General features: G+C 37.9%; 1 protein-coding gene across 1 annotated transcript; it reads right to left on the minus strand.

Annotated features, from left to right (window-relative positions):
- Positions 1-1,668: 1,668 nt before the first annotated feature.
- Positions 1,669-16,483, minus strand: GTF2H2 (general transcription factor IIH subunit 2). Its single transcript, XM_040090679.2, has 15 exons — positions 16,138-16,483; positions 15,968-16,045; positions 14,945-14,981; positions 14,265-14,351; positions 13,393-13,443; positions 12,934-12,988; positions 12,060-12,165; positions 11,013-11,103; positions 10,745-10,832; positions 10,070-10,177; positions 8,858-8,921; positions 7,895-7,998; positions 5,913-6,015; positions 5,589-5,628; positions 1,669-5,089 (listed from the first exon to the last, which is right to left on the minus strand). The coding sequence occupies exons 1-15, from the start codon at positions 16,191-16,193 to the stop codon at positions 4,970-4,972; spliced, it is 1,188 nt and encodes a 395-aa protein (XP_039946613.1). The 5' UTR covers positions 16,194-16,483; the 3' UTR covers positions 1,669-4,969.
- Between the last annotated feature and the right edge of the window lie 308 nt (positions 16,484-16,791).

Here is a 16,791-nt window from a genome sequence, read left to right on the forward strand (position 1 = left end):
CTAACCAGCTCAGTTCAAGCTTATGTAAAATATAAGAAGCTTATGGGCTTCTGCAAGCCAAGTTTTTTGAAATAATCTGGTCAGACTTCTCCATCCGCAAAGATGCTCAAGGTGAGATCACCTTTGCAATATTTTATTAGTTCGGAAAGCATTGCCTGCTATCACATCCTCCAAAGCAGGGACAGCACTCATTGCCAGCATCTTGGGCTTACAGGAAAACAAAAAATCTGGGGCTTAGAGTGGATCCAGCTGCACCTGAACTCTTTTCTCAGGAGTTTAGAAGGTAGGCAGGTCCTTTCTGCACTCCATGTCTCAGTGGGAGGGTCGCCCTGATAAACTCCATTTGAAGCTCCCATTATGCCCATGACAGAAAGCGTAATTCAAAAAACTGAAGCTTTTTTTTTTTACAATGTAAACAAAAGGCTCAAAACTTCTGGCAAATTAAGTGGGTAAAATAAAATCAGACAGGCTGGGTAAAAAAATAAAATGTCTGAGAACAGCTAAACTAATTTAAACCTTCTTCCAGACAGCAGGAATAAAAAACCAGTGAAAAGAGCTGGCAGAGCCATCTACTAACCAAGCTGTAAAGGAACTTTCCCAAAGGGACAATACAATTGCAGAGAACTTGAAGTGACACTCTCTGGAATAATATTATTAATGTCTACTGCAGATGAATGCAAGGAGATTTCCGTTGTCTGAATCAGAAAAGGGGAGGGTAGATCCAAAATCAAAGCAGTTATGTGGGGAAAACATACTGCAAAGCAGTCTGCACCTCTGGGGTAGAGGAAGAGACATAGTATCTGTAAGCCTGGTATCTGCTACAAATAAGCAGAAAAAAAATATGTCACTGTAAAAACCCACAGCTGATCCACATCTTAAACAGTGCATTTGAAAGAAGTCCCCTCAACTCAAAAAAATACTGTATTAGAACAAGAAAGGGTGCAGGGAACACAGCAAGAATGACAAAAAAGTAGAAGAATTTTTGCCCAAGGATCAAGTGAATTGCCTGTATTCTTCATGTGGATGAGAGCATTTATGGAGGATACAGTGCATTGCCAAATGATGCATGAAAATAAAATGTATACTCATTCAAGTGCTGTGAGTAGACTTACAGCACTTGAATGAGTATACATTCTGTAAATCAAACCAACAATCCCTCTCAGCTTTGCTTTCTTTCAATTTCTTGCAAAGAAAAACAGCTCTGGTAAGTAAATCAGGGTTTATTCCTCTGGCATACAACAGCCATCTATCAAAGGACTTCATCCTGCACACTGTACCTGTGTCTCTGCTGGGTTCTTCAGTTTCTGAACACAGATGTCATACTTCGAAATATTATGCATACTTTTGCCCAGGACAAATTCACAAGGGAGACAGAATTGTGCTGTTCACATGGGGTACATCTAACCATCCTAGTAAATACAACTAATCCACAGAAAAAACACTGCGCTCTGGATGAACAAAGGTGTGGGGAAAAAAAAAAAAAATAGCAGCAGTTGCCATTTCTGTCAAAAACTATGATGTATAGGACAGAAGGGATTTTAATCTATCATACTCATTTCTTATGGTAGGGTTTTAAGTCTTCTGCAGTTGTTAACGGACTTCTTGGAATTCTGACTCCATGTATTTGACAAACTTGAGAAAATCAAAGACTACATTTGGGAATCAGTGCAAAGCAAAAAGATTCAGCTCATGTATTTAATTGTTATTTGTCTCTGCTACAGGATCCTTTTTCACATTTTTTTGAAAAAACAAGACTACTAAATTATATTATGCACATCTTTTAGATAACATTCATCATCACTTCTCTTTCCATAATAACATGGTTTCTACAGGTTATAAAAAGTTGATTTTAGCCTACTCAGAAGAGATAAGGTAACTGCAGAGATGGTATAAACAGGACTATTATTAAATCTGACATGCCAAATTGAAATTTCTGTGCCTTTACAATTATAATAGCAAGTATTCAGAAGGTGTTACAACCAAAATGGAGGGAAAGAAGGAAATGAGATTTGAGCAAGATGACACAGGGAATTAGCACATTCAAAGAATTTCATCCTGTAGCTTAAAAACCTAGAGTGGCCTCAGTGAACCTCTCAATCTTAATTCTTCCATCTCAAAGCCATTACTAAATGTTGATAGCGGATTCTGAATTTCTGCTTAGATTAAGGGGGAAAAAAAAAAAAAAGGTGGCAAAACATACAATTTTGTCATGTTGTTATTAGTATTGCGGTAAGACAATGATAGAAAGTACTTTGTGATGGTTCAGAATGTAGCAGACATGTCTGTGGGTCAGCTATATGTATACAAATTCTGCTCCCTATAAGTCTAAAGAGCTTTGTTTTCTCAAGTAATTGAGGCATCTTAAAGATTTATGACATTTACCAAACAAGTTCATTCTTAAGAAAGTGATTCTAAGTCCAGGATCTCCAATCTGTTGGTTTTAATTTTTTTCACTGCCTATATAAGCAACATTCCTCTCTCACTCAAATCCCAATCCAAAAAAGGCTGTGATTGTTATAAAAGTCTCCTAGTCCTACTATATTTTAAAAAATTACTGGGGTGGGTTGACCCTGGCTGGACAAGAGGTGCACACCAAAGCTGCTCTACCCACCTTAGCTTCACAGGGGAGAGGAAACACAATGGAAGACTTGTGGGTCAAGATAAGGAAATTAGCTATAAGTGTTATCACAGATAGAAACTTTTATTCCTACAAAGAAAATGTAAACTGGAAGGAAAGTGAGGGCTCTTGCCTTTTTGAAATCCTCTCCCTTCGACATGGCAGCACTCTCTAGTCACAAACTTCTTGCCACAGCTGCACAATCGCACCATAGGGTACTTTGGTCTTTTTGTGTCTCTTCCTTCAGCAAGTCTGAAACCTTTTATGCAACATCTTCAAAACCTACAAGAATTTCTCACAGGCTTCCTAATAACTTCATTGATTGACTGATCTTATGGCAGATGCAGTAAATAAGGAAATAAACAAGAATTAAAAAGCTTGGAGCTTCCTACAAGCAAGGGAGACTTGAGAGCCAGTGAATCCCAGTCAAAGAGAACAGGTGGAGGAAAGATTTCCTCCATGCTGCTTTAAATACACAGGACACAGATGAAAGTCTTAATACACCAGAGGAATATTGCCCTAGTAATGACTTTTTAGAAGCTAATTTGAACTGTTCTACCGATGAAAGGGTAGGAAAGTACAAACCAAATTATTGCTGTGACCACAAGCTGATAATTGGGCATATGGCTGCAACTTCTACACTTTCTACTTTCAGAAACAGAAGCTGGGTAGAAGTATGTTATTTTGGTATCTAGTAAGAGAAGGAGGATTTGAAGTGTTCAGACAACCCCTTTTTATTTCTATTAGAAAGTACTTACTGCAAATATGAAAATATTACCAGAAAACACTGTCTCAAGAGGCTGTCACCAGCACCAGAATATCTAAGACCCAGATGCCCAGAGCATTAGTTTGGTTTGGAATGGCCTGCTAGACCAGAACAAACACTCCATGTCTTTTCTGCTAGCTTTTAGTAATAGAACCTGCAGCACAAAGGATTTATAGGGATTGTTTGACTCAGCACAAAACCAGATACTGATGCTCAACAGTAATTTTTCTGACAACACAAGAGAATGACTGCACTCCATCCAGCATGCAGGCACTATCAGTAGAAAAAGCATAGAAAGAACTCTACTAACAATTGAATGAAAGCTGCCTGTAAGAACTGAAAAGTAGCATGTATTGTTTATATGTGGTGAGCATGAAGAATTGAACTAACGTATGAGGAGGAGGCTGGGTTCTTTGCTTGTTTCTGTGTTAAGATTCAGCTGTTATATTGCCATTTCTAATCTGACAGAAAACAAAGCTCAAAAATTAAGTCCTATACACCCATAGCAAATGAATCACTGATGTATTTACAATCATCACAAGGTGACTCTAGAAAATCCATTGTGATGTATTACTTCAGACACTACACCTGTAACCTTTTGCTGAGGCGTAGCACATTACAATTCTCAAAGGTTCAAGCTGCAAACACACTTTGAACAGATACTGCAAAATGGTGTCTTCCATTCATCTCAATTTCTATTCTTCAAAGCTCAGGTAAGGATGGACGCTTCCCCTCCTGCACCCACTTTACTGTCTGTTGCTCTAAGGTTCAGCCAAGGAGAGAAGATGATTAGCAGTTCTGTCATCTCAGTGTAGCCTCAGAACCAAACAGCAGATCTTTTCATCTTCAATAATGAGTCCATCAGACAATATGTATTAATATAAATATTGTATTAACTCTAGTCTTTTCCCAAGTTCCTTGCCTTCCAGCAATCATACAAGAAATTGAAATTTAAACCAGACAGCTGCAGACACAGGAGTAATAGAATTCAGTTAGCTTTGAGTTGCACCATTAAAACCTAAAATGTGTTTTCAGCACATTTATAACAGCTGTATTTGAGCTGCCTTACCGAACACCAAGGTGAATACTCATAATACTTGAAATTAATATATGTTGTCTACCAACTAATTGCTCAAAAAAAATTTTAAATTCTTACAAAAGAATATTTTGATCAACAGAAATCCACCATCCACCAAAACCAGAAGTTTGTAATAACAGATGTGTAAAATGTATTTTCAGGGCTTCTTTTTGAACAATTTTCTTAATGAAACCAAGATGAAACATCACATTATCATAAAGACCAGTTTTATCACTTTCACATTTACAAATATACACATTACTATAATAACAGCTGGGAAAAAGCCATAGTTCTTTAGACAAGAACAAAAAACAGATACAGATGATTCAAGTATATATTAACAGAAATAAAATCATTAAAACATTAAAATTTGCATCTACTCCACTGTTCATCCCTCTGTAATCATCTTCTTGTTCAGAGATGCATCAAGTTAAAGCAACGGCTGAATAAGCAAATTAGATTCATGCAAGAATGAGAAAGATACAGCAATTTTTGAAAAGACACGAAATCATACAGATACAGGAGCAGGGTGCTCATGAATACAGCCAGGACAGCAGTGCAGCGAATCATGAACAAACAGATCACATTCCACGCAAAATGTGTTCTGACACACTTTGCATATGTACACCTGTGTGGCAAGGAAAGAAAGACAAGTCAAATTAGCAAAAATTATCATCATCATAGCACTACAGTAAGGCAACAGTTATGTCATCAAGAGAATGTAAACAGACTGTACTGCTAGCATTGCAGAAACTCAATTGAATTAAAGCTGACAGCTTTAATTTAATTTAATTTAATTCAAGCAAGTATATCCATTGCTTGATATACTTGTTTGTATATCAAGCTTCAATTTAATTCAAGCAAGTATATCCACAGGCTTGAGCTCAGGTCGCTGTAAATGCTTCCAAATGGCTGAGAGTGGAAGCTCCTTCATGCAGCTCCCCAGGAAATCCCTTCCCACACTTCTACAGACTTTGCAGTCCAGAAAGTGTTTAACACAGAACTCTAGTTAACCATGACATTAACTTTCACAAGTTTTTTTCTGGTCTTTAGAACATAATGCTAAAGGATCATCTCTATTTCTCACATCCCTCAATGCAAATTACAATGACATTCAACATACTTACATTTTGATCTTTTATTTCTCCCTGGCAGCCTTGACAATACCTAAAAGCAAAATTGTATATTTTAATTGAAAAAAAAGAGTCAAATCAGTGTTTAAAAAAAGATCTCACATATGGTAACAATTTCTGGCAATACTTTCATCTATTCAACTGACCTCACAGATCATGGAAACTACAAGAAGTTCTTAATACCAGAAGTGCCCCACACCACCCAAACACTGAGGATCTCCAGCAGCAAAAAAGCTGTTGCCAGCTATTCTTACTGTTGTGACGAAAAAGTTACAGGATCCACAAGTACACTAATTATCACAAATAAGATTTGCATACCGTTCCCCCTTGTATTCTTCCAGCGGAATTTCCTGAAAGGCATCTAAAGGAAACAAGTGATGGTAAGACCGAGCCAGGTGAGGTGCAGACACTAGTGTAAGACCTGCAAATAAAGAGACACCAAAATTGTTACAAGGGAAGATTTACTGAAAAGCTTTTCTGTATCAAATGAAGTAAAAAAGAAAACAAATATTTTTAATTACTCAGTGTTTGAGAGCATCTAAGAATTTTAAGAAGTATAATTACTTGTCCCATTAGCCAAACCTGTAATTCTGTCCAGTTTTAAATCCAAAGAACAAGCGAATTCCTCAAATTTCTACTGGAAAGGTTTATCTCAACCTTTAGAAATACACTTACAACACACAGTGGAGAAGTTAGGAAGCTTCTTTTGGCAGGGATGGTTCTGCTGTATCACACCACCACTTAAAAAACGATGCCCTGTTACAAAGCTCAACTACAGCCTGCTATACTACTGCCAAAACCATGCCACAACCCTATTTCAGCTAAGACAGGTCTGCTGGTTTTAAAACAGCTAATTTTTGTCACACTAACTAGCATGTAGCTGTGTTTTGGACTATGCTGGAAACAGGGTTGATAAGGCAGGAAAGCTTTCTCTACTGATGAGCACTGCTTACACACAGTCAAAGCCCTTTCTCTTTCTTACTCCACCAGTGCATAGGCTTGGGGGTGCCCAAGGCATTGGGAGGGGATACACTCAGGATTGCAGTCATTGCAGTCAACAGTGCACCAAGAGAACAAAGGGATATTCCATACCAGGTGGCATCAAGGTCAGGCTATAAAGCTGGGTGGAGAAGGTGGAAAGGGGAGAACGTTCAGAGTGATGGCATTTATGGCATTTACTTTTTCAAGTTAACTGTTACCAATGATGGAGTCCTATTTTCCTGGAGATTCTGCTGATGGAAAGTGGTGAATGAATTACTTACTACGCTTGGCCTGCGTACAGCTTTTGCTGTAACAATTCAGTTGCCTTTAAGGCCACCCCCGAGTTTTCTCACTTTTACTCTTTTAATTCCCTCCCACATCTCACCAGTGGGGAAGTGTGTGGGTGTCTGGGGCTGAGTCACCAGCTGGGGTTAGAACACGAGAAAAGGTTAGCTGGGGCACAGGCTGGCACAAACCTCTCCATCACTCACTCACATGCAGTGTAAATGTCCAGACTGTTGTTCTGCTGATCACTGCAGCTGTGTAGAATCCACTGCAGATACACACGATTTCTACAGCTACACTATTCCCTTGCTGGTAGGAAAACTCATGCTGGTAGGAAAAATTTGAAATTAAACTAGGGTAAAGTGACCCAAAACTATAATTATTTCATCCTCTTGCCAAATACACGTACCCTGGTAATACCTATCATGTTTTAGTCATATGCCTGTAGAAGCTAGGAGAATGGCACCCCCTCACAATATTAATATTATAAACCATTCTAATCCTTTCTTCCACCCTCACTAAGAGCAATGAAGGGAGGCATCATCGGTTGCACAGCTCATTAACATTTGCAAGACTAAAGGGCTTCTGTTTACAACTCTAATGCCTGCTGTGTCACTATGCTGCCTGCCCTTGGGTACAACTTGGAAATCTTTAATCCACATACTCCTGGAGGTGAGAGTACTTCTGTTCTCTTATTCCAAAGCTCTATTTTCATGGCCTTGCAATGAGGACTTTGAAACATGGGTGCTTAGTTAAATGAGGATTCTTGAGAAGTTACCAGTCCCATGTGCATCACCCCTCTTCCTTACTTTGCCTTAGGTATATTCCTTATACCAAGGAATATGATACAGCTTTACCATTACAGGTATATTCCTGAGACACACTTGTAGAAAGCTGACATCTCAGGTCACAGAAATGCAGGACTCTTAAAGCAGAACTTGTTTTTAATTACCAAGTATAGCTGAGTTTTTCTATCCCTTAACTCTCTTACCATAAACTCCTGATTCATCTGCTCATCATTTCTTTCTACTTACCACAGATTTTGCATTCTACAGGAAGTTCACAGTATTTGGCTCTGCACTGAGGACAAAAATATCCACCCAGTGTAAGACCCGGGTCACTGTTATTTTCCAATTGCCTACAGTAGAAAGAAAAAATCCAGTACTTTAGAAATAATACCATGCTACTATGTAACTATAAATAATGTTGTTTTCACATGAAATTATTTTAAAAATTCCACTAGATTTCATGTAACAGTTTAATGTTTGTCAGAAAACAATTGATATGGTGAGATATCAGTGACTTTCCCCACAGGAACCAAAGACCAAATATTTCCATATAAAGGAGCCAATCTTTAAAAATAAGGATATGAACAATAACTGCATGCTTGTTTCTTTTTAGACACAAAAATACTCTATACTGCCTTTAAGATGCACATAGTACTTATTTTTTCAAATAGCACACGCTGTTAGACACTCTTTCATTCTGAAATTCAGACTGCCCTGTCATCCTGGAAAACAATGATTCTTTTCACTGAGAAGTGCACTGGTACAGTCACCAAATGAGGCCTCTATCTTAAAGCCCCCTTTAAAGTCATGGTAAGAAATACATAAAAAGTACTTTATTCAGCTAATACCCTTCCACCTTCATAATGATCTTTTATAATGATAGTAATAATTGAATCAAGAACCGCAAGTAACTACTTTAATACCTGGTAACCCCTGTGTGTCCCAATCACTGTGTAACAGACTAAGTACCATTTACTACCTTAAAAAACTTAAATGCAAATTTTAAAACAGATATTTAACAGAGGTAACTATGGCCACATACTAGAGCTACCAATGAAAATAAAACGTCTACTGAGAAGTCACAAGACATGACTTACTCTTTTTTAAATATTACTTTGCAATACTTTCATTATTGAGCAGATTTTCTAAATATGACTAATTAACACTGACTTCTTACCAGCTCATTGATTTCTAATCAACGCTACTTACGCCATGCTAAAGGAGGGCTTTGCATCCTGATCAGTTAGAGAAGCAATAGTATGCTGAGGAAAACCTGCAGAGAAAGACATCCCATAGTAACAATTTTAAACATGCAATAATGTGTCAGTTTCTTATTTCAATGAAGAAGTCAAGGACATTTAAGCCTATCTCTTTCCCATTTGTTATTACAAGAGAATTGATACATTCTTGCTAGGTATCAAATTCTTCCCAAAGGTCTCTATCTACATCCACCCCTCCCTGACTTTCATTTCCCTCAGCTGAAAAAATGTCTTTAAAATATGTTAACCGAAGTACACTGGAACCTCATTTTTGAAGAACAGTTAAAAAGATAGGTATGTGAAATGGTAGGAAAGCAGAAGGAGCAGCATACAAATGTTCACTTAATCAATAATTTCTAATCAAGGGAAAATACTTTTATATGCATCCATCCAGCCTATATTCACCTTCCAAGTGCAGTATATGACAGATGAGACTACAGGACTTTTTGGAGACTGGTATCTTTTTTTCTATCATTTATTTTTTTACAGTTCATGACAGGTGAGAAGTTGGTTTTCCCAACTGCTGCTCAGGCTTTACCTACAAGAATAAACCTTTTCATTATCTATATGATATTTTTATCTAGACATAAAAATACATACATTATTATCTATGAAAAAGGTGGATGAAAGTGAGAACTCAATGCTCTACTTTGTTGCATTAGAGGTCCTATTCTGGTTTAACTCCAAGCTTAAATTTATTGAGAAACACATCAGGAAAAGAGAAGATACCTAATCCACTTGTTGAAAGAACACTCCAGAAGCCGATAAGTATGTACTACCTATGGCTCTTAAATCAATTAATAGTTGTAACAGCAATCTTCTCCAGGGAAAAAAGCAGAGGTAGAAATAAAATAGTTTTTCATCCTTCATTTCTCAGTACTAAATTTATAACAAATAATGTGCCATCGATATTGTTCCACTTTGTTGATTCCAAATTCTGTTCAGTAATTTGTCTTAATAAGCTTTATTTAAAAGCTAACTACTTTACAGGAATAGCATCAAGAAAGCTGATATTTATCTAGCAAAATAAAAGTCAAAATAGAAACAAAAATTGCACAATGTCTTTATTACACTTCTTACTATTTGTATAGCCTTAACTTAGAAGAGGCAAATAAAGAAAAGGCCAATCTTGTGCCAGGAGCTGGGCAAAACCATATCCTACCCATTCGAATAAGGGAGCACTCAGAAGTTGAACTGGCAGGTGGAGGACTAACATGGTGCATCAGCAGTTCCTTATAATGACCTTCATCTAAAATAACGTGGTATGTTCCTGTCACAAACAAAGAAATGCCTTACTGTCAGGTTATGAGCAAAAGAGAATACAAACATATACTCCAAATGACAGAAAACAACTTAACTAGGAAACAATTTATCCAAACCTGTTCCTCAAATGCAGCCCTGTTAATGCTACAGTAAATGACAAGTTTTAAAACTAGTAATAACAGAATGTTACATTAGATATGAAGGTACAGAGCTTATTCTTCAATATTACACTTTAGTAAATGAGACTCTAAGACTTACCACTGTAGCAATGGATATTAATATGTTACATGTTACACTGATGAAGCTCCACATCACATAGCTTTATATGCAGAACAAAAGGTTTGAAAATATATGTATTTCTCCTCTCTAGAGCTGCAGCTACCAGCTGATAATGATTTCACTTACTACTGTGTATTTTGTAGATTTGGGCAACTCTTTAATTTTCTGCCAGCACAATGGAAAATATTTATCCTTAAAATATCAAAATGCAGTAATAAATATATAACAAAGTACTTACTTATTTTTGATCTTAAACCTGTGTTGGTAATATAACAACTGAACTTCAGATACATACCACCGGTTTCTCGGGCAAGTACTGTACAAACTCGAACTTCAGCACTTAGGCCGATGACAGATACTCTGATCTTTACTGCTTTTAAACACTTAAAATAGAGGGGGAAAAAAAAAAAAAAAAGTGTATTCAAATTCATGTCCAGAACAAGAAATAGTAAAAATGTTAAAAAAATCTTACATAAAAATTAATTGGTAATTTCACTGCAACTGCCTGTTTTTCCCCCAGTAGCTTGGATGTTCAATGCAGTAGTCAAACTTCAGTTCTGTACCTTAATTAGATCATAGATGTTGGCTGGATCACATGTCGTCAGACTGCTGAGGACTACCAAAACCTCTCTGCTTGTATGTCCTGGCATGTGCCTAAGGAAAGCACACAGTTAATTTACTTCTGCACACTAAGCTATTTGTATGATAACATCTCCAAGGACTTTAATGTATTGAAGTCAGAAGATGACATGATATGAAGTCCTCTACAAACTGTGGTAAGATCCTCGTCTGAACACCTGATTTTCACCTTCTAAAAGCCAAACCTTTCCAATATCTAGAATACAGTATTTAATTGTTGCTACCTGATTATTTGCTGTAATGAATCCTTTGTACCTTAGCCACACCCACAGGTAAAATTCATCTTCAAACTAGCACACTGTAGTAAGTCTTCCTGACTTCTTAAAAAGCTTTCATCAGTTTTTAAGTGTAAATCCATTACTTTTAATTACTTCTAGTTCTTAGCTGAAAACTTTCTTCCTGCTAGTAATTAAATAGCTTTTCACGACACTGATTATTAGCTTTGTTAAGTCCATGTCTTTAGCTGTAATTGTTTATTCAGTCTTCCACAAACTGGGATACAACTCAATACCTCACAGAGTAAACAAGTGTTTTGAATCTATCCTATCTGAAAACTGATCTTTCTAGAGTATGCCAAAACTCTCACAAGATCATTGTTGACACGGTGCTGTTTGTTTTCCTGTTCTCTTACATTATTTACCCCTGTGTCCCCTCTCATACCTCAGTCCTTCAGTAAAAAAGAACTGCAGCGTCTTTCATCACAGTATCTACATACCACCATCAACTTGGTTTTCAAATTTCATTTCTATAAGAAACAGACCCCTAAATATAAGCATCTAGTGGTAGAAAATAAACTTCTGCACTACTGAAGTATTTAACTTAATGATTTTTATTTTAACAGGAGAGAAAGTCACCTTTTAAAGACTCAAGTCAGCATGATGCAAGATGCTACTAAGAAAAGATTCTGTCCCTGCCTCTCAAAAATGTCAAAATCACAAAGAAAACAAAAAAACCTCCATGTATATACTAACTTTAAAGTCTGCATGGCCAAATTTAGGGAATTATATAGAGAAGGCTCTCCACTGCAGTTCATATCCACTGCTTTCTTCAGAGCAGTTATATGCTTTTTTGAGTTACCTATAAGTGAAAAAAATGCAATCAATTTTAACTGATACAACAAGTTAGAGGACAGCAATATTTAAACTGCATATGTAATGAAGCATACTTGTACAACAACATGGACTGGTTTCTAAGTGGAACGGGTCTGTATTTTTCCTTATAAATTGGTATATTGATCAGAATGCAGAAAACAGTAAAACAGACTTTTACTCTATAGGCACTCAGATGCTAGAAAGTCTAGAAACCAAAAAGAATAAAATCATTGTTTAGTATCATTAAGCACTCAACACAATTGCAACGTCTCTCACAAACAGAAAAAGAATTTTGTTTCCTCTGTTATCCTCAAAGTACAGTTCAAAGATTGATTGATCCTCAATTTTCTCAATGAAACCTGCTGAAGCCACAGAGACTGGTGTAATAGAAGGCAGAAACCAAACAAACCTTGACTTCTCAACATTTGCTCAAATCTCACAAAACCCACAGATGTAGTAACACACAAAATTAACAAACAGGGTAGGAAATTAACTATGGGGGAAACAGAACGTATCTCAGTTGCTTTATGGTTGAGACTTGATCACAAAGAAGCACACAGTGATCCAATTCTGGATCAAAGCAGATCAAAATGCAGATTATGGTTTCAAACAACTTGTAATAATTTATCTTTAAAATTAAAAATAATTATGATGACATAACTTCATTTTCAGCAGTCTATCAGGCAGAACTTATAACACAAATGAAAATGATAAAAACATCAGCAATTTAAGAGAAAAAATATTACTTCCCTACCTGAGAGTTCTGTCATTTTTTCTGCTCTTTTACTCTTGGTTACAATTAGGCCAATCTGAAAAAGGGAAAAAAAATACAAAACTTTTCTTAGAAAGTTTTACTATGAGTTTATTTAAAATTTTACCAAATTTTTAACGTCTTTATGGACCAGAACTATTTAACCATACAAGTCTATACAAGTTTTACTTCAAGTGTAACAACAGAAGCAGAATATGATGCATCAGTTTACAAACAGTCCTGTATTTTCATTACTACTCCCAAAAGGTACAAAAAGAAATCTTCTAAATTCTAAATGCCTGGCAGAAACAGACAGAAACAGACAGAAACAAGAATTTCACTAGACTGATGACTTAAGAATGGGAAGGTACACATAAACTGGAAAGAGTTTACTGGGTAGAGTTATAACCAAATCTACCTTTCGAAATGATTTTCTGTTGTTTCTTGCATGTTTGTACATACCTGACTAATGGGATTCTGGTCAAAGTACTCTTCAACAAAATATTCCAGTAACTACAAAGAAAAGTTAAGAGTTAAAAAGTTAAGACAGTTAAAAACTAATTATAGTTTTATTATAGATGCATTAAGCAGATGCAAAACATCTAGTATCAGTAAAAAGCAAAACAAAGTAGCTGGGTAACACAAAAAAGGGGAATGAGCCTTTCCCTTCCATTCTTCTTTCACCTTATCTCTCCCCCTTTGTCCCATGTAAACAATGAAATGCAGATTTCAGAAACTACACCCCCGCCCCTCATTTTATTCACATGCTATGTTTAAGTTCTAGATTCCTTCTGGTTCAAATGGAGGTTTTCAATACACCAAAAAGCACTAATCTGTACAAAGCCACAAAATCCAGAATTTCTTTAGTACTGTTGGAGAAGACCACACAGAACATGATGTACGCAGTTCAAGCCCTACACAATCGGAAACAGCAATCCAGTTCAATTCTCATCTAGCATCCTCTCAAATAAGAATTTGTAAAAAACCCCAACTGTAAGAAAAAAAATATAAACCAATTCTAGATGTGTAATGAAAACAGGTCATCCCCTTATTACGGGCAACACTTTATTTCCACAGTTACCAAATGTGTCTTCCTATAATATGCTCATACAAAGTGTTTTTACTATACAGAAGTACATGTGCAAGACAAAATAAGGCGACACAGATCTTACGACTGAAAAAACAGGAAAGTGACTGACTAGCAACAGAAGCAAGGAGACAAATGCAGGGATGAGAGATGAGGCTATGCAAATACAGGAGACTGCAACTCTTTGAAATACAAAATTTACAGAAACGGTGGCCCAGTAACAAAAAACTTTTGAGTACAGGAATACCTTCAGAGTGCAAGTAAGTCTGTTTGGTTTTAAGTCTTGGTCCTCCATTGTTCTTGATCCATCAACAACCACATAAAGGTGACGCATCTGCATTAACACCATATATGAAAATCACTCACAGAACACATATTGAAATTAATCCATTATTCCATTTACTTTAAAAAGCCATTGCTTCCTCCCTCTACTGGGGAAAATTCAGTAGACAATTAACGTCAACTGAAAAGTAATGCATTCTTCCACTTTTCTCCTAAAACAAAGAAAAACCCTCTCTTGAATATTGCACACTCATTGTTCTCTCATGATTCTCATAAGCTACAAAACATGCATAGTTTGAACACTCACATCTTCATCTGAAGAGTTTAGCCTTGTACAAAGCAATGTGGTTACTTGCAATACATTTCCATTATGCCCATTTTTCACATGAGGAGAAATGGACAGTGTGAGCACATGTGTTCTGACTTGTGCTGCCAAACACACCCTATGTGTCAAGCCTCCAACCCTGATTAGCCATGCTTTACATCCACACTGCCAAGGAACAAAGAATCTTCAAAAATGAATAATAAAAAATGGTGGAAACCGCAAGGTTTGGTATGAAATGAAGTATGTTAGGCTAACGGAAGATCCAGAATACCACCTCTAGCCAAGTAGCTTTGAAGAAGAGGGTTGAGGTATTAACATACCATTCCAAGCCGAACTTGTCCATGGTGTTCATAGAGTCTAACAAAACACAGAAGTATTTAAGTAAAATTCAAATGAGTGAATGGCTCCTAAAACAGAAGTCCAAACAAATCGAATTCTAGACTTCTAGCAAAAATGTAGAAGCAACAAACTGCAGACACTTATTCATGCTGAAAAACCCTACAACTCAGTCACAGATTCCACAACTGTCAGAAAATAAATAAGAATTATTTCTTACTACCAGATTTAATGAAACTTTAAAATTTTATCCAAATTTGACAAATCAAGTTCTAACATAACTTGAAGTAATGCAAAACTTGGGATTTTTTTCTAGCAAATTTTCCAAAATTTGGAACAGAAATCTGTAGCCATGATACTAGAAGCTAGATTCTGTAGTGATAGGACAAGAGGCAATGTTTCTAACTAAAAGAGGATCAATTTAGATTAAAGATAAACATGTTTTTACCATGAGGGTGCTGGGGCACTGGAACAGGTTGCCCTGAGAAGCTGCGGATGCCCCACCCCTGGGAGAATTCAAGGCCAGGCTGGATGGGGCTCTGACCAATCTGGTCCAATGAAAGATGTCCCTGCTCATGGCAGGCTGGAGTGAGATGGTCTTCAAGGTCCCTTCTAACCCAAACTATCCTGTGATTCTCTGATTTTGTATATTTAAAAAAAAAAAAAACCAGGAAGATTTCTCCAAGCTGGGCAGACTGCAATTGCAGTGCTCTTGCAGTGCTCTGCACTGTTTCATCAGACCAAGACCTGTAACTTGCATACATATGGGATACAGAGCCTACTGAATACAGTACACATTCAGTGTTTAAAGATAAAAATTAATTTTTCACCATTTTTCTGGCACGCATCTGCTCCTCTGAAGGACAAAGTACATAAAAACATCCTGCAGGCATGCCTTATGCTTAATTAATTAATTAATGCTTAATGCCACATGAGCCAGTTTCAGGATGATCAAGCCCTTATAAATGACCAAGTCCTATCAGCAGGCTCATGGCCACACCAAGTACCTTTTTCTCTTTGCCTTGAAGAGAATGTCCTCGATGGTTGCTTTCAACGACCCGGACTCGTCTTCCTTAAGAATTTCCCTACACAAAACAGACTGTTAAAGTGGGCAGAGCGGAGATTTTCTCTCTTCTTTCGCCAGAAAGGAGAGAAAGGTGATGGGGGAAGAACATACCATGTTCTTTCGTAGCCTCCTTCCCAGCGCTTAGTCCGCTCGGGTTCGTCATCCATCTCCGCGGGGGCTGCGGTGGGGCTGAGCGGAGACCAGGGGAGATGGGGGCGCTGAGGGAATATCAGGGGAGCTCAGAGATGACAGGGTTTGGGGGTGACGAGGGGGACTGAGGGAAGAACACGGGGGTGAGAGGGGGTCTGAGAGAGGAGCCTCTCACTGAGAGGGCTGAAAAGGGCCGAGAGACGCTAAGGGCAGCCGAGGGGAGCCGAGGAAGGCTGAGTAGAACCGGAGGACACAGAGAAGCCCCGGCCCGCGGCCGCCACCAAGCCCTGCCTTCCCGGACACGTTGGCGCCGGCCTCTTCCGCCTGGGTGCGCCGCCAAAGCGCCCCGGCCGCCGCCCGGGCTGCGGAGCGACAGTTCCGGGAAGGTTCCCTTTGCGTCTTCCACAACAGCATCAAAATCCTCCAAGTGCGGTTAGGGAGAGGACGAAGGCCTAGGGAAGACGCCTCACGGAGACATCGCTCGGAGCCCGAGGTAGTGTCGCCGTGAGGAGCCCCCTCGCTCGTGTCTCCGGGCACAGCCGCCAGGCTCATGCACTGCTGGGGTCTCGGTGGCACTTCGGCAATTAACCGAAGCAATTTCAGTAATTAACAGAG

This window comes from Hirundo rustica, chromosome Z (genome assembly GCF_015227805.2).
Source record: "Hirundo rustica isolate bHirRus1 chromosome Z, bHirRus1.pri.v3, whole genome shotgun sequence".
Taxonomy (NCBI): Eukaryota; Metazoa; Chordata; class Aves; order Passeriformes; family Hirundinidae; genus Hirundo; species Hirundo rustica.